We start from the raw sequence: 23,002 nt of genomic DNA, 5'->3' as shown, positions 1-23,002 counted from the left end.
TAAATCTTATAACTTTTGAAGTATGTTACATCACTTCATGAGGATCCCTGCACTGTGCATTGCATCTGAGGTCGTTACATCGTCTCACACCCACTAGGGAGTAGTTCAGAAGGAAGCTGAAATGATTGTTATGCTAAATAAAGCATCTAGTTACACTTTGTTTTCCATATCAATCATTTAAAATATATATATATATATGCTGAGACCCCTTCGGCACAAGTCCAGGTAAGGTTGTTTATGGAAGACCAGCAGTCGCCCATGCATACCGGCCTCCCCTCTCCACACCACCAGTGTTATCCAAGGGAAAGGCAAAGGCCAATACAGCTTGGCACGTGTGATGTCGCAACTCATTTCTACAGCTGAGTGAACTGGAGCAACGTGAAATAAAGTGTCTTCTTCAAAAACACAACACGCAGCTTGGTCTGGGATTCGAACTCACAGCCTCACGATTGTAAGCTCGATGCTCTAACCACTGAGCCTGTAATTATTTGTATCAAAAGCGTCACCTTTACCTATGTAGCAGTTGACTATGGTACTGCTACACCAGTCATTGTGTATGACTCCTTCGTGCATCACCTGGTTAACTATACGGGTGACTAGGCTATAGCCAACACCACCAGATATTTTGAACATCTCTGCAGTGATTCCTGATGGGCCGGGGGCTTTCTCTGTCTTCATACTCTTAATTGCTTTATATATATATAGATGATGAAAAATCTTTTGCAAAAATCTAATACTGCTGGTCACTGGGTACAAAACCCTTTCTAAGTAAAGAAGGGCTCAGAACAATTGATTAAGCTCAAATATAGTGTATTTTAACATGTATAAGGAACCCCCTAATTTTGGGGGCTTAAAATTTGGAAAAAAGTTTTGTAAGGGATTATAATATTCATGTATAAGAAACACCCATATTTTTTTAACCTAATTTTTGACAAAAAAGGGTTCCTTTTTGTTAAAATACAGTATTGTTGGACTTATTTTTGTTATAATATGGCATTATTTGGACTTATTTTATGCATTTAACAAAATAAATCTTAAAAGGACTTGAACTAGGAAATATGGAATCAAACTAGATAATATAAAGCATTTAATCCAGCTCACGTTTCTGTACAAATTGGAAGGTAGCCTTTTTCAGTTTATATCAGAAACTTACTTCAACTAACAGCAACAAAAAATGATAAAACAGGCATAATTAAGTTATTGCCCCATGTCAGTGATAGCAATGATTTACACCTACCAAGAGAAGTGTAGTTGATGCAGAGAAACAGACAGAAAAACACAAAAATGCTGTTCCAACAATGAGCCTGTGTATCAACTGACAGTAGAAATAATAGAACCAGAGCCTCACAAACACAAGACACAGTCTTCAGTGACAAAGAGACAGCTCCTTTGGATGAGGTAAGTGATCTTCTTGATAGATGAGCTTGAACATACTGTTTGATGCTGATTCCACAGAAGATTACTCTGGAATGGAAAAGAAAATATGTTGTTCAATTTAGAAATTAGTAAAAAGACATACAAAACAAAACAAATAACAAAAGCTAAGGGACATTCATAGTTAATATTATTAGGTTGACACTCAAAGAAGAAAAAAAGTTAGAGTTAGGGTCATACACTTTTGTTGCATACAAAAGAAAGAAGAAAGGGAAGGAGCTTAAAAAAAAGAGATCCAGGAAAAAAAAATGCATAGTTCATGCATTAAGTTCATGCTACATAAAATTATGTGTATGTGCATCATAAATATCTCACAGCATATCTGAGCTCCAATTTTGTATTGGACTTACAATACAATTTATTTATTCTCAGCGAGCTAAGGTGCTATTAACACACTTGAGTTTTGTCTCAAAGCAAGTCAGTATGCAGCATGGTTCAGTCAGACTTCTAAGCTGAAAATAAGTGCTGCTTCCACTCTATAGTTGAATGAGTATGAATAAGTAGAGCATCCATCTGTGAAAATAATTGCTTTAATAATTCATATGCAAATTTTACGAAAATATTTTACTTGTGCTGGTAGGGAAAAATTAACTATAATATAATTTTGAAAGAAAGCAAATAAAAAGTAATTATCTTGCAGCTAAGGCTAATTAAAAAGAATTATCATAATCCAGAAAAAGAAACATTGTTCTTCTCCAATTTTTAATATGAATGTGATTTAATATGTTTTAATATGTATGACCATAAAACGAATATTTTAAAATCTATTTATAAATAAAGGATATTTCCATAGAAACAAACTAAAACAAAGGAAGTTCATCATAATAAGTTTAATTTTATCATTACCGTTTGTCAATGACATAACTAATCAAATTCTGATTGCATACTACTATCTTTGAAGAGGAGTGATACATTGGATAATATAGTTCTCAATACACAATGCCTGAAAGGACAAGATAGTCCTGGCTGGAATGCCCATTTCCATGGACTCAGCTTCCATTAGTTTCATCTATATACTAACTGAAGATGATAGCCCATTGATGGATGTCTCTGATCAAGTAATTCATTCACTTATTAGTTAATAATATACGAGTTAAATTAAAGTAGAAGCCATCAGTAATATTCTTAAATAAGGCAACTTTTGAGTACTAGTTAGATGTGATCAGTGTAGTAACTGAATCTCATTCAAGTTTCTTTACAAACTACAAAATAGGAATCATAAGAGGTTGGATCTGAATTTCAGGACAGAGTGGCCAAAAATACAAACAAAGCAACAGGGATTTAACAAGAGCAATAGAAAGAAAGGCTAACAGTAAGCTAGCATAAATAATTGTGTGTGGGTATGCAAGGTATATCCTGTATACATTCAAACTGACAATATTGAAAGAGAAAGAGGATATGTATATTGCATGACTGTAAATGCAGAAATGGCAGTGGCCATAATCACTCTGACTGAGATCTCTATTTTGAGTAATGTTGTTTATTTGTGTCTGTGTCACTAGAAATAATTTTGAGAGTAGGAAGAAAATTGTTGCATGTATATTTGAGTGAGAAGCAAGTGGATAGGTGCAAGTAGGAAGTTTGTTGCAATATATTTATGCGGAGTAGAGGTTTTAGTTATGTGAGGACCAATGTTGTGCGTGACCTTTCTCTGCATGCCTATCCAGACTGGCAAGACTGATATGGTCAATGCCCAGTTTATTTGTTTCCAGAAAAGAAACCAGGCAATTGGTCCAAATGTTTGCAAGTGAACTTTGCTAAAAGGCACTTAAAGACTACCAAATAATACAGCTATTTAAAAACAAAACAATTAAAATAGTTTTGCAAATTAATATTGGGAAATAGTACTAGGCCCTAAGATCATATCAGAGAAGGAGAAAAAGTAAAACATTTATATTAGAAAAATTATGCATGTTTTTAAAAAAAAAAAATTTGTAAATGCAAACAAAACTCCAGCATACTTCAATAAATACATTATATGGAAATAAAAGCTGTTAACTTAATTGCACTTCTATTTTTAAATTAGAATCAACAACAGCTTCATCAGTTTTACATTTTTGCCTAAGTTGTATTGATTACACAAGCTCATAATACACAAGTCTCAACCAGGCATCATGTCTTCCTTGAGGTTCCATGTTCTTATATTTATCCTAGTTACTGCATTCCACCTTCTAATACTAATTTTCATCTCTCTCTCTCTCTCTCTCATCTTAATATGCATCTCTAATCTATTTTTATTATACCCAAACCAGTGGTTTTGATTTTCAGTAGCTTGTATCTAATCTGTCTCATTCAAGACATTTCTAATAGAAATCATAAGTTATAAATAATCATTGTACTGTCATGTTAGCTGTTTTACAACTATTTTTCTGAGCAATTAATACTGAAATTTTGCTCAGACTGCTTTTGTATAAGTCAACATTTTGCTAGGAGACAATATTAATTTACTAAGTTTCCTCCCTATAACTATCGCTTTAAATATGAAGTGCAGATGCAAGCTAGTATCAAGTATTAGGATATTTTTTTCAAGTGAAGTAGATGTTTTACGACTGGATAAGCCTCTTCCTCTCCACTACTAATCACTCAAGTACAAAGTCAAATGATGCAATGCAATAAACAATCAGGAACTAGATAAATTCATCTAAACAGGGTTATGCTAATTAAAAATAATAACCTAATAATTGCTGCCAATGAAAATTAATTTAACATGTTTTGGTATCATCAAAGGTTCAAAATATACTGTTTTAACCATGTCATATTTTAACAACTTTGAAGCAGCCGCCCTACTGACTGATAATCTCAGTTGGAAATTCTACAAGCCTAATATAGGCACAGGCATGGCTGTGTGGTAAGAAGTTTGCATCCCAACAACATCGTTCCAGGTTCAGTCCCACTGCATGGAAGTGTCTTCTACTATACTTGGCAAGTGTCTTCTACTATAGCTCCAGGCCGACCAAAGCCTTTTGAATGGATTTGGTAGGCAGAAACTGGAAGAAGCCCATCAAAAACATGTAGTTTGTGCCCCCACCCCCAATACCACTTGGTAACCAGTGCTGGTGTGTTTAAGTCCTTGTAACTTATCGGTTCAGCAAAAGGGACTGATAGCATAAGTACCAGGGTGATAAAAACTAAATACCGGGGTTGATACATCCAACCAAAAATTCTTCAATGTGGTGCCCTACAGTCTAATAACTGAAACAAGTAAAAGATACAAGATAGTTTGCATTGGAATGAAAACACTGGGTATTTCCTGAACAGCATTGAATCCTTACAAAAAGCTAATGTTCTATTACTAAGAATATACTAACCAATATAAAAAAAAAATTAAAAAGTGCCTATTTGAATGATAAGACTAAAGAACCTTCCAATCTCTTCCCTAGTGTAAAGTTTGACTCACTATTTCATTGTACTATAAAGGCTTCCAATGCTTTTACATCATTCTGTACATTCACCATTTATTCACAGTACCTTTTTATATTCCAGATTTTATACTAAATATTTTGCCAAACCCTGCCCAGTACAAAACTTTTTTCAGGAAAACTCTCTGTGCCTACACACCCAACCATCCAAATCATCTCAATCAAGAGGTGAGAAGACAGAAACCTATTGGTACTATCCCTTCATTTATAAACTAAAAATAGAAATAAAAACAAAATAAAACTTACTAAGCAGATTGAGTAAAAAATTAAGAAACAACAAACTGTGCATACATGCACTGTTTTCATATGTGAATGTGTGTGTTGTAGATAAAAATGCAGCTAACATGTTTAGGTTATTGAGATTATAGCAAATAAAATAATTTCATGAATTGATTTATGGAACAAAATTAAATGCAGATGAAATATAAAAGTAACCTAGTTAGTAATAAAAAAAAAAAAATTTAAAAAAAGAAATCAATACAAAATATGACCAATATAAAATTCAGAATGAAAATACAAATAAAAATGAAATATGTATGTCAGTGGAAAATGTGTAGGTTTAGAAAATAGTGTTTTACATAGAGTATTGAGACCTGACGATTATATTTAGTAAATTTTTCTTTCCTTGAAATTTGTTGACAATACATGAATATACTGGATAAAAAAAAATGAATTAGACAAATTCAATATGAAAAGCTTACTTGAGAAATAAAAACATTAGGTATTTTGGTTGGCATGATGGAAAATAACCATTAGAACCTGAACGATGGTCCCAGAGCAAAAGAGAACAAACTGACAACGTAGCAAATATATATTAGAAATTTAAATGAAATATACTGATAAGATAATTTATTTATTCATTTCTTTTTTGTTTGTAGTGCAGCAGAACTGTATATGACAGTCAGACCAAAGTGACAAGATAAAATCATTCAAAAGTGATGTCATAGGGTAAAAACTAGAAAGGATACCAAGTAACTAGATCAATTCATTATGTATTACTAATAACAGCTGTTGTATTTTTTCTAAATTTTTAGCTATGAATCTTATCACCTCATTAAAAAAAAACAACAAACATCTCAAACCAACAAGAAAGCTTCTATGTAATTCACCTGTGCAGCTCAGTATAAAAACAGTCAAATATACTGTTGTTTAGGCCCTGGCCAGCATTGATCAAAGTCATTCCAATGATGACCATCCCAGCTTTGAGACTATATTTACCCAGTGTATCTAGGACAACATTATCTAAAGTGTCATATTCTCAATTTTGAATGGAAGGAAGTGATCTGATAGCAGTTTAGCTATTATTTCTAGCTGCTGAAATTTTATTTCCATGTAGAGCAACAGGGAACACTTTCTAGCTTTTTTTTTTTTTTTTACACTGAGAAAAATATGCATCTTTGAAGATTTTTGAGAATACTTAAGTAAAATTATGGTCAATTCTCAGTTATTAGGGCCTATAAACGAACCATTGTTATTGTGAATGGGATACATGAATGACAACTGTGCCACAAGTAATTAGTCCTTAAAATTTGTGAAACTTAATATGGCTCATGAAGGTGATGACAAATGACCAAGTCTTCTGACAATTTGCTGTGCTTGAGAAGACACATCAAGCTAAGTGAAATCATGATCATGGTCAGTGCCAGTGATACATTAAAGGCACCTGTGCCAGTGATACATAAAAGCACTAATGCCAGTGACATGTAAAAGGCCCTCATGCCAGTGACATGTAAAAGACACCCAGTACACTCTGTAGAGTGGTTGGTGTTAGGGCATCCAGCTGTAGGAACCAAGCCAAAACAAACTGAAGCCTGGTGCAGCTCTCTGGCTTACCAGCTCCAGCCAAACAATCTAACCCATGCCAGAACAGATGTTAAATGATGATGATGATGATGATGATGATAAACAATCCTTATTTTTAATATAGACACAAGGCCAGAAATTTGTGAAATAAGGGAAGTGGTAGTCAACTGAAATCAACCTAGTACTTGACTGGTACTTTATCAAGCTCTGGAAGAATGAAAGACAAAGTCAGCTTTAGAACATGAAGTAGCTTAACTGAATACTGCAAGGAACTTTAGCCAAAGTTGTAACAATTCTGTGAATCCACCACAATAACAATCATCATCATCATTTAACGTCCACTCATCTATGCTTGCAAGAGTTAGAGAGAATTTGTTGAGGCAGATTTTCTACAGCTGGACGCCTTTCCCATTGCCAAACCATACCTGTGTCCAAATAAGGTAATAATTTCCCCATGGCCAGACATGTTTTTTATGGAAGACTGGAAACGAATAACCTCATCTGTATGACAATGATACCCACTTATGACCATCACATGGTGTCTAAACACGGTTACACATAAACAAATATATATGCATATACATGTATATATATGTGTGTGTGTGTGTGCATGTACGATGAGCCTCTTTCAGTGTTTGTCTACCAAATCCATTCACAAAGCTTTAGATGACCCAAGGTTATAGAAAATGCTTGCCCAAGGTGTTGCACTGTGGGACTGAACACAAGACCATATGGTTGGATAATTAAAGTTCCATATTCATTAAGCTATTAACTTATATAACTTTGACACTGGTGCTGTTTGAGTGCCTTCCATCAATACTTTAACTATGAATAGAAGGCCTCAAATGATATCAGTATGATGCTATAAAATGTAACAAGTGATTGCCAAGTACATATGACTGCATTGTGTTTTCAAAAATAATACTGTGATAAGATAAATAATCGTATTAATCACAAGAACTGCAACAGAATATGTTCTACATATCTTCAACTTTGAAACTGTCGACATCACTTGAAGGTGTTAATAATAACAAGTGCTGAGTTTGGGATACCAAATCAAATTCCTTATCTATATTTCTTTAGAAAGTGAATCTGATTCCAAATTATGTGTAGAAACTCAAAGAATTTATCTTTATCTTTTACTTGTTTCAGTCATTTGACTGCTGCCATGCTGGGGTACTGCCTTGAAGAGTTTTAGTTAAACAAATTGACTCCGGGACATTTTTTTTATAGACTAGTACTAATTCTATCAGTCTCTTTTGCCGAACTGTAAAGTTATAGGGACATAAACACCAGTTGTCAAGTGGTAGTGGTAGACAATCACAAAGACACATACACACACAGATACATACATGCATATATATATACACACATACATGATGGGTCTTTCAGTTTCTCTCCATTAAATATTAAATCCACTCACAAGGCTTTGGTTGACCCAAAACTATAGTAGAAGGTACTTCCCCAAGGTGCCATACAGTAAGACTGAATCCAAAACCATGTGGTTGGGAAGCAAGCTTCTTACAACATAGTCATGATGTGCCTATAGTATCACAAAAGAATTTATATTAGCTATTTAAAACCTATATTGCTATATTCACTCTTTATTTGCCAAGAAGTTCTTAATATGATAAGAGGATTGCTTATTTTTTCTGTGCTTCTTAATCTTTCCTTATTCACACCCACTTGCACTTTCCCAAAAGCTAACAATCTCTTTTCAACAATGGTATGCTACTATCATATTTTTAATTATTCATAACAACAGAGAAAAGTACCCACGACTTTTTGTGAATATTTCAAGACTAATGCAATTGATGCTTAATTTGAACTGCTGTCAGCTGATGTTTACAAAAAGGAATGAAAAAAGGGAGAAAAAAGAAAATGTATGGGAAGGGAATTCCATTGAGTTTGCATTTCTGGAGAAGAATGACTGGGCATATTGCTTAGTTTAGAATCTAGGGTGAGAAATAGTAGAAATAGCTTGAGGAGAAGAGACAACTGATCTTGATGTAATCTTAGAGAGTCAAACTGTAGAAGATTATAGGACACCATAGTGATGTTGGAAGTAGCAGAGTGAAGAAACTCTTGAGTTAGCAGCTGTAGAGCACTGGTAAGAGAATTGCTGCCTATCAACCAAATAGACTTCAATGTGGTGGTCTAGAATATTTATTTGTGTAGCAGCACCTTCCTAGATATCTAAACAATATTCCAATGTTTGTCTTACTTAAGTACTGTAGAGCAGTTGACCACGATTGAGGCAGTGTTTGCCTCTAAATAAGAATCCCAGTCTTTTGAATGCAGTTTTAGCAATGACATATAATGGAAGCTGCTTATAGAGATCATTTGGGACAAAGCCAATAAACTGATAACGTTAAGCAGATAAAGTGTTTGGAATCTATTCATTTTTATAACAACAATCAGTTGACAACATTATTTATGATAATAATAAACAGCTTTCATGATATGTATGTGAAATCAGTATGAGAAATCATCAGAGGTCATTATCATTTGGTTACAATAGATTCAAGTGTATGAGACTGGTAAGAATAAGGATCCGAGAACTGATATCATAACTATGACTTAATATAGTTTCATCCACTCTTACAGATTCTGTTTAAAGTCAATGTCATTTACTCACCCACATTCAAAGACTACAAAAATGACAATGAATGCACTTATTTACATACTTACCCTAAAATTGCTGGCAGTTGGAACAGTTGCAGACTGAAATAGATGAGGCAAACCAGAACAGCAATGACTGCAAATTCTAAGAAGTAAATAGTTGAAGGTCTGCAGACATTGCCAACAATGGATGCTAAGCAGCTAAGTAGAAGACCAGTAGCTGTTCCTTCAACACCAACAGCTAGCAGACACTCAACAATGTTTCCTAAAGAGCTTGGTCTCAGGACTGTAGTGTATGTATTACCCATGAAATGGTAGAGAATCTGCAAGAAAAAAAACATTGTTTACCATTTTAGCTAAACATATTAGAAAAGAAAGCAACACAACTATATGCTAGCATATTCTTAATTAAAGATCTTTCAAAGAAAATATATTATTGGGTAAAAGCCACATACCAGTCACACACTTCAATATAAAAAAAAAAAAATGAAAACAATTATAGAACAATAATGAAACAATAATATATACTGAAATAGAGGAAGTAGTATTCACAATACATCAGACAGCTTAAAAGAACTTGGTTAAATGAATTCAAATTGTTATATTTGGGTCACAAATTAAATTTCCATAGTGATTAGTTATACATTACATGATCGCATTAGTCTTAATCTGGTGCTTAAATTCTACAACTACAATCGTTTTTTTTTTTTTTTTATATATTGATCTTTTTCTAGTTTTAACCTTTTAAATATTCAGGTAAGTCAATAAATTCAAATTTTATTCTCATATACAATTCAAAATAACATAAATGGAATCAAATGTTACTAAATTGAAAATCAAAGACATTAATTCTACTTCATTATATTCAATTGCTTGTTATGATTCATGTGATGTAAATAAAATTGAACAGATCTCATTATTACACTGATACATTCATCATCATCATAATATATTTCTAAATGTATTTCTATATTTTATTTTTATAAAGAAATGGTTAATAAGGTAATTTATATATATATATATATATATATATATATATATATATATATATATATATATATATATATTAAATGGTTAATAGGTTATATATATATATCCTTATATCCTCTATTTGAGCACTCAGAAAGCATACCTATTAGTTTGTGTCATCCTGATGAAAACTCCTCATATCCTCTCTCTGTATATATGTATAGTCATTGTTATGATCGGCCATTATTATGATTGACCGTTGACTGAACACTATTCAATTTTCTTTCTCCGTGTTTTTCTCCTTGTCTCCGTATTCTTTCTGTTGAAGAGCGTAGCTCGAAACGTCAAAGACTTTCCGTATTCCCGAGCGTCATACTAATATATACTTTTGTTATTTACACCACCTGTCCTCGTCTGTTGTTATTATTTGTATATTCTCCCATATATATATATATATATATATATATATACACACAGATAGATAGATAGATAGATAGATAGATAGATACACACACGCACACACAGAACAAGAGAGAGAGAGAGAGAGACAGATAGACAGAGAAACAGTCACAGATATCTGGTAACCTCATAGCAACATATTCCTAAAGTGTAATTGCATTGATAACAGTTATTTACCTATGTCAATAGTTTAACTCTTTCGTTACTAACCCGGCTGAAACCGGCCCTGGCTCTGAGTACAAATGTCTTGTTTTCATAAGTTTTGAATTAAAATCTTCCACCAAACCTTAGTCACAATTTATGTTCCTAACACTAGCTTAATTATAACTAAGTTATTTTACTAAATTCTTTGTTATATTTAAAGTAACTGACAGAAACACAGAGCATCTCAAAATAAATACAGTAACAAAAGGGTTAATATCAGTAAGTTCAAAATGGTCAGCCCATCTCACCATATATTTTAACGCTTTGAAGCCCTACAGATTATATTAATGCTGACAAATCTTAAGTTATTGTTTATTTCTGAAATTGCATTTCATGAGTAACTGTGATTCAGGACCTTTAAACTCATGGCACATCAGACATCCACCCTTCAACCCTAGCCAATTTTTACAGTTGTAGTCTACTTCCCCATTCCCACATCTCCTGCTTTCCATACAATCTTGCAAACCCACTTACCTGCTTCTGTTCACCTTGTGCTTTGAGGGGGCCACTTGGGCAACACATCGCTACTATTTATCTCTTTACAGCCCTACTTACCGTTTCTTTCCTTCTACCAAATGTGAGTAGCCATGCAATTCCTCTACAAGAATCTGCTCTAACTGCCACCCTCTTCTTGCACACTTTAACTCCTTATCCCCTAGCATAAAGCCAAACACCAACCCCCACTGTCACCACCACCTACCAGGAATCTGTAGACTTGTGAGCTGTATGATGACTTCAATAGTGCTGATGACATGAAGAAAAGCACCCAGTACATGCTGTAAAGTAGTTGGCATTAAGAAGGACATCCGACTATAAAAACCATGCCAAAGCAGACACTGGAGCACAATGCAGTCCTTGGACCTAATCAGACCCTTTCAAACCATCCAACCCATGCCAGCATGGAACATGGGCATTAGATGATGATGATGACACAGTGACCATGACAATAATTTGAAAGGTAATGAAGAGTTACTTAAGCTGGTGTCAGAGCAGTAGCCTAGCTAATAGGGGAGCAAGGGGAGTTACCATTCCCCCACCTCTGTGAGCACATTTTTCAAATTGGCACCTTCTCAACAATTTAAAAAAAAAATTGTATGTCAGTATAATGGTAACACACTTGTCACAAAAACAAAGATCTATGGGTTCGAGTTCCACACATACAAGAACCCAACTTTTTTCCATCTAGGGCTTATATGCCCCAATATTTAGACTATTTTCTTTAGTCATTGCATGGTGATCACTTATAAGCTTTAAGCTTATAAAATATTATTATTATTATTATTCACAGAATTGTAAAAATCAATGCTGCATACCAAAAACCATCGCAGAAAGGCACAATTTTTGTTAACTGTTTAATTAACTACATCAGCAGATTCATATATAATGACATTGTTAATGAATCATGAAATTAATGAATGTTGAATACAATTACGTGTAATATTACTAGTGAAATATGTTGCATAATATAAGAGAAATGAGTTAAAAATTGTTTGGTATGCCATTATTTTATATGTGTTTGCCCTCACTAACATTAGATCCTGGCTATATCTCTGTGTCAGAGTATCAAGTCTACGTTTTGTAGTAAATAAAAGTTAGTTTGCTCTAACACTTGGATAAATCTAATTTTAAATATAACAACATAAAATAAAATTTCAACTTTTTTGATTGAAAACGATGAAGCAATACATAGCAATAATAGTTATCAAAAAAATGTTGATATAGGTGCAGGAGTGGCTGTGTGGTAAGAAGTCTGCTTCCCAACCACATGATTTTAGGTTCAGTCCTACTGTATGGCACTTTGGGCAAGTATCGGGCTAACCAAAGCCTTGTGAGTGAATCTGGTAGATGGAAACTGAAAGAGGTTGTTTGTTTGTTTGTTTGTTTGTGTGTGTGTGTGTGTGTATGTATGTATGTATGTATGTATGCATGTATGCATTTATTTATTTTTGTATCTGTGTTTGTTCCCTCACCATCGCTTGACAACCAAGCAGTTCAACAAAAGGGACTGATAGAATAAATACTAGGCTTCCAAAGAAAAAGTCCTGGGGTTGACTTGTATGTATGTGCGACTAAAGGTGATGAAACAAGTAAATGAATAAAAATATTGCAAGAATTCATCATTATCATCATAATTTAATATCCACTTTTCCATCTTTATATGGGTTGGATGGAGTTTACTTGAGGTAGATTTTTCTATGGCTTGATGCCTTTCCTGTTGCCAACCTTCACCTGTTTCTCCATGGGTAGGTATGTTTACGTAGAATACAGAAAATGAATGACACTGCTTGTATGACAGTGACAGTCATTTACAACTATCATGTAATGTCAAGACAAGGAGATACACACACAAAGACATATATCTCAACAGGCCGAAACTGTAATGATGATTGGAAGCTTGACTGATGAATAGAAAGCCATGAATGTGCCGTTGTGGTTTTCCTGTCTGTATGTTTTCATTCTTGTCTGTTACATTCTTTGGATTTATATATATATATATATATATATATATATATATATATATATATAGATAGACACACATGATGGGCTTCTTTCAGATTTTGTCAATCAAATTCACTCACAAGGCTTTGGTTGGTCTGGGGATAACATAGAAGGCACTTATGCAAGGTGCCATGCAGTGAGACTGAACCTGGAACCATGTGGTTGGGAAGCAAACTCCTTTACCACCCAGCCATGCCTGTGCCTACATATCATATACACACATGCAAGCATACACACAAAATTTTGTATTATACTTACCAAGGAAATTGTATCAATTAAGAGGGATTCTCCAAATACAATGAAGTCAGGAATGGTGTTGAAATGAATATCTTTGAAGGCAGCAAGTAATGGTAAAGGATCAAGTGGAAAAATAAAACAGTTGAGTAGAAAGCAGTACAAGAGCCTGACTTTGCAACGTAGAATATGGTAGAGGCCAACAGAAAGTAGTAATATGCAGATCAGTTTGAACAGATGTATGGGCCCTGGCTTAGCTATCAATGGGACCAAAATCAAAGTCATGATAGCAAAAATTGCAGCAAAATCTGGAGCGAGATTTGCAGATGTCAATGCAGGCCAAGAGATGAAGTAAGGCATATAAGAAAGCAGAGTCAGAATTGTAACTGCCAAAAACAGAGAGATTACGATGGATTTCCTCCATTTCAGAGTGTCCCAATCTAGAAGAGAAAAAAAAAAAGAAAATAAAAATATTAATTATAATGAATGAATAGTTTTCAGTAAAGCTTAAATATATAACAAGAAATAAAAAAAGCCTCAGTCTTTTGACTGAAACAAGTAAAAGGAAAATATAATTAAAAACTTGTTCCAAAAACACAATACTCTCCAAAAGAAATGATTTAGGGTGCCAAAGAAAAGAAGATAATTATATACAATGAGAGCTATAAACAACAATACTTTAAGAAGAGGAAAAAAAAAAACTTGCACTGAGGCAAAAGGTAGCCAAAATAATGATCATCATTGGCTTGAAAATACAAATCAAAAACTAACATTATAGTCAACTGTATCAACCCCAGCAAATGCCCAGTACTTACTGTATCAACCATGGTAGGATTTGAACACATAAAATAGAAAGACAAAATTAATTACTGTTGGGCATTTAGTTTAGGCACACTATGGCATATCCATAACTCTCACTCCACTTATTGTAAGGGAAGATTTTTTGCAGCTATCTTTAACAGGTCAAAAGTTCACTTTCATTATTGGTCTATTACTATTAGAAATTTTGAATTGAACAACAGATACGTACTCAAGCATGTGTGCTTACAGATAACTTACTATGTGTTTATGTGTTAGAATGACAGCATTCAAATTGTGTGTATGCACTGAAACACATGTGTGATGAATAAATAGTATCAAAATAATACCAATTTCTTTTTCCAATCTCCTGTTTTGATGTGTAATTACTCTGCAAAAAATAGTTTCAAGAATTTTCAACTCTAAACATCTACATATCTACATATGACTTTGGAGTACTGGAATAAGCAGGTGTGCTTCAAGAGGACACAGCTTGATTTTAACTTTCTTTACATAATTATATATAATTTTATATTATATATATCACAACTGGCCTTCGTAGGATTTTCGAGCGAGATCGTTACCAGTGGCCCTGGACTGGCTCTTGTGCAGGTGGCACATAAAATACACCATTTTGAGCGTGGCCATTGCCAGTACCACCTGACTGGCCTTCGTGCGGGTGACACGTAAAAGCACCCACTACACTCTCTGAGTGGTTGGCGTTAGGAAGGGCATCCAGCCGTAGAAACTCTGCCAAATCAGATTGGAGCCTGGTGTAGCCATCTGGTTTCACCAGTCCTCAGTCAAATCGTCCAACCCATGCTAGCATGGAAAGTGGACGTTAAACGACGATAATGATGATGATAACAACTGTTCGATGAAAAGGAATGTGAAACTGAGGAACAGTTCTGTGATAATTTTGCAGCTTTAATAAAAAGTATATATATATATATATATGTATATATATATATATATATATATATATATATGTATATATATATATATATATATATATATATATATATATCATCATCATCATCGTTTAACGTCCGCTTTCCATGCTAGCATGGGTTGGACGATTTGACTGAGGACTGGTGAAACCGGATGGCAACACCAGGCTCCAGTCTGATTTGGCAGAGTTTCTACAGCTGGATGCCCTTCCTAACGCCAACCACTCAGAGAGTGTAGTGGGTGCTTTTACGTGTCACCCGCACGAAAACGGCCACGCTCGAAATGGTGTCTTTTATGTGCCACCCGCACAATATATATATGTATATATATATATATATATATGTATGTATATATATATATATATATATATATATATGTATGTATATATATATATATATATATATATATATATATATATATATATATATACACACACACATATGATCTTTTTCATTGCTATACTTTTTATTAATTAAAATTTCTTGGACTCACTACAACAAGTACATAAGCAAACACTTTCCTATTTATTTTTTTCATTCAGGTAGTATCCCATGGTAGTCTCTCCCTCCATCATTCTTCTCAGTTAGTTAAAAGCTATCTTTAAGAACAAAAGAAAAACTGCATCAATGAAAGGAACACGATGAGTTGAAGTGTATTCCCACTGAAGTATTTTTGTTGTTATTCTTAATTATTTGATCTGGAGGAGGGAGCTATGCCCATGCTACTCTCAAGTGCTCTGGAGATGGTGAAATTGAAACCATTACATGTTCATTTTGAACAGCTGAAAATTGACAAATAAAAGAAACACAGGGGACAGGGGAGAAATTTCAGAGGGGTGAAGTTTTACAGAGAAAGGACTGGCAAAATAGCTTGGTTACACATGATACAGGTGACAAGAGGAGAAAAGTAAAGAGACAGCACATCTGTGGCCTAGATTAGAGTGTGCTAGTAAGTGTGACTTCATCTTAATCATTTGGGAAGCATTTTTTTAGATGCCAACTGAGATATCTGTATTTTTAACAGCAACATCAAAGCAAATGTGGGAATGTTCATTGTGGTTCTCATTTCCTTTATGTTCCACTTAATAAATTTTGATCAACAATAATTGGCACTATCTTCATATTTTTCATCTTCCACAGTCAGGTTATCTCATATTTAAGAGGTTTGTATACGCCACCTTTCTTACCTTCCTTCTTAACTATTTGTAGGGCAAATAGGCATACAACTATATTATAGTTGTATGCCATTATCAATAATAGAACACAAGTGGTTTACTCTGTCCACCACTACTAGGCCTGGTTTGTTGTGCTCAACACCTGGTCTGTTTGAATTGGGAAATCCTACAGGATTTTGCAAGTCTCCAATTAAGTAACTCTAAGTGGTTTGTGGTCATACCATGTCTTACCTCTCTCTAACACCTGCTTTACACATAGTTGCCAATGCAGAACCTTTGCTACCTCATCATGTTGCCACAACTTATACTGGTTTCGGGCTAGTCCTGGGTAGCCTGCTGGCAGAATCTTTAGCATGCTGGGCAAAATGCTTAACAGCATTTCATCAGTCGATTACATTCTGAGTTTAGATGCTGCCAAGGTCAACTTCACCTTTCATCCTTTCAGGGTCAATAAAATAAATATAAGTTAAGCAGTGGAGTCAATGTAATTGACTTAAACTCTCCCCAACTCTTGCTGGTCTTGTGTCAAAATTTGAAATCACCATTATTACAATACTAGCATAGGTGGAAAATGGTTTTAATCTATTTTCTGTTTTCATTTATTAATTGCATTTTGCATCTTGATATTAACGATGACTTGACTGAGTAGTACTAGAAAAACTTGTCAGTCAGGTACATTAAACCAAATAGAGGTGTATGCTTTCTTCTGAAGCACAATATAATGACTACAGAAAGATATGATATTGTGATCACAAGTTGCTAAATAGTCTATTATGTTAGCTTCACAGGTCGTTGTAGTCACTGGACAGTAAAGCAATACATATCTATCACTAGCTTGGTTGCACAGCTTTTGCTTTCTCATGTCATGTACAGGAGTGTATGACTGACAGTTTAGATGTTTCTTTTTCAGCAGGAATAGTTTTGTGGTTAAGAAGTTTACTTTTCAAGATGGTTTTGGGTTCAGCCTACTTTGTAGCACCTTGGGCAAATCTTTCCTACTATAGTTGTGAGCTGCCCAGTGCCTTGTGAGTGAATTCAGTAGAAGGAAATTGAGTGGAAATGCATGTGTGTGTGTGTGTGCGTGCACATTCTAACTTTGACCATCTCCACTTCTTCCTTGGCATAATATATCTAGGAGTATATTATTTAATGTGTCTTTCTTTTTAAGATAGTATACTGTTAGTGGAAGAAAATTTGGCTACAATCTTTAGCAAGTCAAGTGAAAAGTAATGTTATTTAGAAATGAAGGAGAGCAATATTTTGGTCATCTACTCATTTGTTCAATGTAAACATATATTAAAATCCATCTCAAATCTACTCAAATGATTACAAAGCCAATTTTTGATTGGAAGAAAATAAATAATTACTGTTTTAATTTCCTTTTGTTTGACTTAATCTCACACAAGAGGAATGCTGATTGAAAAACATAATTAATTTTTTAACTAGATATTTTCTTTTCATAGAATGTATACTTAAGTCGTTATTTAACCCCGAGTCAACCCTAACCAAGTTAACCTAAGATCAATGTCATTCTAGCTATGACCATCTTTGTTTATGAAACAATATATCTTGGATCAGATTATCTATTGTATCATTCTTTCCTTGTTTTCTTTTTACGATGGTGAGTGTGATATAAAGGAGATTTGGCTGCTACTTCTAAGAGGTCAAGCAATCACATAGAAGTACCTTTTTTGGTTCAAATGTATACTTATGAATTTTGTTGTATCATGTTAGGGTCATTATGCCAATAATAAACACATTCACTGATCCACTGCTTTATTATTAGTTAATTGGTTAATCATTTAGCCAATCAATTAATCAATCAGTTGGTTAAACACTCAATCAGATACCTGCAAATGTACTTTTGTCACCATTCACAAACTCATCAATGACATGTCCTCTCTCCTCCAGATTTGTTTTAAATCTGACTAACTGATTAAGCATGCAATTGATTCACTTGTTTGGTTAAATAACTAATAATAAAGAAGTAAAATTGAACTGACATGTGGGTGTGTGTTTATTACTGGTATAACAAGCCACCACCCAAGCTACAACAAAATTTGTTTTAACACACAGGTTCACATAAAGAGTCTTACAAAGCAAATACAAAAACAAAAAATACTTATGAAGCTGACTAAAATTAGAGTAAAAAGAAACAAACAAGAAAAACTATCTGCAACACTAACAGAGAGAGGTTATTAAAGTTTATGGAAGTAAATAATAAAAGGGCACTCAACACATATATTGGGAGTTATATGTATTATTGAAAACAGTTTGATTCGAACTCCATGCTGCTTCAAGTTTCACAAGCTCCGAATGGAGCGTGTTTCCTCAGGTTCGCGGGATACCAGCCTGAGGAGACTGGCTCCATTAGGGGTTTGTGAAACTTGAAGTAGCATGGAATCCGAATCAAACTGCTTAGAAGTAAATAACACAAAGGCATCATTTAGCGAACAAATTTTCTACCTGAAAGACAATCATTATCCCTTTCACCATGTTGTGTCTGTTTTTACCATACAGGGTGGGTTGGACAGATCTCGCTACTTCACCAGCCAGTACAGACCATCTTATTTCCTGCCACGGTCTTTTTATCACTACCTACCACAGTCTTTCATCTCACCACCTGCTGTGATCTTTCGATTTGGTATTCATTGCAGTCCTTCCTCTCCTCATCCAATGCAATCCTTTGTCTCATATTCCTTTAAGTCACTCCTGGACACTGTTTTATCACATGACACACAAAACAGTAGTAAACTGATCAACTCTGTTGTAGTGTACATGTTGTAGTATGGGCTGAGTGCATATTAATGGGCACCACCTCAAGGAATCCCCTCTATGCTGGTCATGACCCTTTTATGAAATAGTCAAGAAGTTAACCCTTTAATTACTTGTGTGTTTAAAACAGCATATTTCTCTAGCAGCTGAGTTGTGCTTGCCTTTCCCAACCACGTGGTTTCAAGTTCATTCCCACTGTAGGACACATTGGGCAAGTACCTTCTACTACAGCCTTGGATCAACCAAAGCCTTGTGAGTGGATTTGGTAAAAGGAAACTGAGAGAAACTTCAGTTTTTAAAACATGAATTGTACATATGTAATGATCCATTGTGTGAAAATTTTAGCAAGTTTGAGTAATGAGAACTTAAATTACTATATATTTATATATTGCTGAGGATGAAAAAGACTGACTTAATATCCGCTTTCCACTGCATCAAGGTCATATGATTGTTTTCTGATAAGGGTGAATGTTTGAATAGAAGTAATTTTAGCATTATTTATTGTATTTTGAATTATGTGAACCCAAATATCATTTTAAATATGTCCATTTGAAACTGAATTATATGTACTAAAGATACTTATTGACTATACATTCATCATTTCCTTTTACAATTTCCTACACAACATTTTTGCCATATGGATTGTGCTGAAAGGCTTGCATATTACAAGAAGTTACAAAAGGACAAAAGAGCAGCTCAAAACAAGGCAAATTATCGAAAGAAGAAATATTACAAAAGCAAAGAGCAAGATACACAGAGAAAAGGGATGCAGAGAAAAAGGATACCATGAAAAGGAGAGGTACACTAACAAAGGAAGACATCAGGAATGAAGCAAAGAAAGCAAAAAGGGAGCAAAATGCTTGATATCAAGCAAAGTGCAAGGAACAACAGGCTTCTCGTGAGAAGATGATGATGATGATAAGCAGAGGGAAACAAAAGAAACATGCCAGGAAAAAGATGGCCAAGTTATGAACTTATCACCAGCACACCTAGGATATCAACTCATGTCAACATAAATCTCAAAATTCATTACTGTATCTATGTTTAGACATGTGAGAATGGAACCAAAGTTGTTTATACTATGTGCAAGGCCAAACTGTTAACAGAAATTTTTGATGAAAAATACCATATCTTCCAAAATATCAGTCCTAATTTCATAAAATGTCTTAAATAATGGCCAACATATATATGTTATTGATTCCTGAAAGTTTCAACTCTTAACTCTTGCAAAGGCAAAATATAAAATATATGAAAGTGGTTTAATATCAATTCAAAGTAATGTCTTCAAAATTGAGCATCTATTTTGATTAAATAAAATATGAGATTAATTCATATTTCATATGTTATGGTTATGTACTAATGGTGAATGAAAGGGGTATTTATCAGGAATATTTATAAGCAATTTAAGAAGAAAAAGAAATTTCTCTTTTTTTTTAATGATTTTTTTCAATATATTAGGAATTTTTATGTAATTTGACACCCCTAATTAGAATGTTAATTTATGTGCATTTTGATCAAGAATTTAAAACTTTTTTTTACATCAAATGAAAATTTGTATACTCAACTACAACAAACAGCAAAAAAAGCATTTTCACCAAGATTGTTATGCATTTGGGTACACTGATTGTGCTATTTACATTAATGTAAATGTTATCAGTTGCACATACATGGAAAATTGTGAGCATGAAAAATAATATTCTGGAAAAGTACAGGACAAGTTATTACACCTTTAAAAGTATAAGACAGGCTATTACTTCTAGTAAAGTAAAGAATAAGAAACTTTTTACTTCAAATATTGCAGCAAAGAATGCCAGTTCTTCTAATTTATCACTCTTTACAGTTCTCATCTTTTAAATTTATTGTACAAAACTGTTCAGCTAATTTGTAAGTTTGTTTAATTAGTCCCTTTTTTCTGTATTTAAGGTAGTAAATTAGCCAAATTCTACTTAAATAAGTATAGTGTAATTTGTAAACTATAATAAAATAAGTTTTAGGATTCAAATTTTAATTTTAGCTGCAACATTTTAAGTAAAAAAATTTCTTATTCCTTACTTTACTTGAAGTAATAGCTTGTCCCATACTTTTACATGTGTAATAACTTGTCCTGTACTTTTCCAGGTTTATAATCTTAAGAATACTACTTTTCATGCTCGAATTTTTCCATGTAATCCATGATTTTTTTCAGGTATTGCTGTTATAAGAGAACTAATAATGTGTCAATTAATAATTTAAGATTTTTACCTTATAAAATACTGAAAGATAATATTTCAATTTTGTTCATGTTTAATTTAAATATATGTTGTGATTGAATTATTTGATATTACCCATCCACACCAAATTAATAGCAGGGATTTTTACCATGTTGTTGGTTGCACCATGGCTCACCAAAAGTTACAAACAGCAAGACCCCAAAACCATCAGTCACCAGGCTCACCTTAAGTAACCTAATTTTGTAATATTAGGAGGTCACAGGAAATCATTCAACCCCAAAAGTTTTTCCAATGATTCCAGGATTTGTGTGTGTGTGGGGGGGGGGGGGGGGACCCCTCACCCACCAACCTAATTTTTTCTGAACCAAAATAAGGGATTTGCAGCATATTAGGAGGTCAGGGTACTTGATTCCACACAAAAAAAAAAATCAAATTTTTTTTTTTTTTTCCCTTAGTGAAAATTATGTGGGTGTTAATATAGAAATTTACCATAATGTTGTTATTTAGCCTCAAATCAACCCTGATACTGCAAACCAATCATCAAAGACATTCCAGCCTTCAGCAAACCATCTTTTTAGGGATAATCTAGGACATTACATACAATGGGCGTGTGGCTTAGGTAGGGGGATATTTTGGCTGCTATTTTTAGCGTGTTGAGCAACCAGGTAGAGGCTCTTTCATTGGTTTGATTGAGAGATGAGATTTTTTTACACACATATGTAATATGTATATATATCATCGGCAAAAGTTAGAGAGTAAGTCAAAAGCTGAGAGTTTCATGTATTGACACTTATCAAACATGAATTTGTCCATTGTCACTCTGTAACGTCTGACGAAATAACTTCTAAAATACAAAATTTTGTCAAAAATGTTAAAAGTAAATAAAACCTGTTCTATGTGACACAGTATCGGAAGTTTTTGCTGATGCGCTGTGGCATAGCAAAAGTGAAACAAAATTAAATTTCAAATTAAAAGCAGTTCAAATAATATAAACATTATTGGTTGCACATACATAGGGTATGTATTTTGTTTATATGCCAATTTGCTGCAGAATAACATTCAGAGAAACCTTCCTACATAATACTGAGTGTTGAATACCGAATGTCCCAGACAGGCAAGACAACCTGCCCCACGATGAACAAGAATGATAGATATTGATATTTTGCTATTGCTATAGCTCTTCAGTATCATTTACTCAATTCACTTCAAAACAAATTGAAACTTTTATATTTCTGTATACGCATATATATATACATACATACATATGGACGACTCTTGCAGCATGCATTCAGAGAGCTTACCAGTCACACTGACACATCCCTTCATTTCATCATGGAATTTTGCATTGAATGTCTTACCCTTTTTAGGCTATGGCTAGGCCAAAGTAAGCAACACATAATAGAGATGCTAAAATGCAAGCAACACTTGTTCCTGAAGCTTTTTATAGTGAG

At 33.8% G+C, this 23,002-nt stretch overlaps 1 protein-coding gene across 8 annotated transcripts in view; it reads right to left on the bottom strand.

Moving 5' to 3' along the window:
* The window catches only part of LOC106873157 (uncharacterized), a 137,394-nt gene that overhangs the window by 89,911 nt on the left and 24,481 nt on the right, over nt 1-23,002 (bottom strand). For all 8 annotated transcript variants that reach the window (XM_089354233.1, XM_089354238.1, XM_089354245.1 and 5 more), the window contains 3 exons: nt 13,668-14,083; nt 9,348-9,601; nt 1,238-1,464 (listed from right to left, as the gene is read on the bottom strand). In XM_089354233.1, the coding sequence (XP_089210359.1) occupies nt 1,238-1,464; nt 9,348-9,601; nt 13,668-14,083 (897 nt within the window). The remainder of the gene's footprint in view (nt 1-1,237; nt 1,465-9,347; nt 9,602-13,667; nt 14,084-23,002) is intronic.

Source organism: Octopus bimaculoides, chromosome 1, assembly GCF_046866305.1.
Source record: "Octopus bimaculoides isolate indiv1 chromosome 1, ASM4686630v1, whole genome shotgun sequence".
NCBI lineage: Eukaryota > Metazoa > Mollusca > Cephalopoda > Octopoda > Octopodidae > Octopus > Octopus bimaculoides.
The sequence above is the reverse complement of the archived record's forward strand: the minus strand, read 5'-3'. Positions and strand labels throughout refer to the sequence as shown.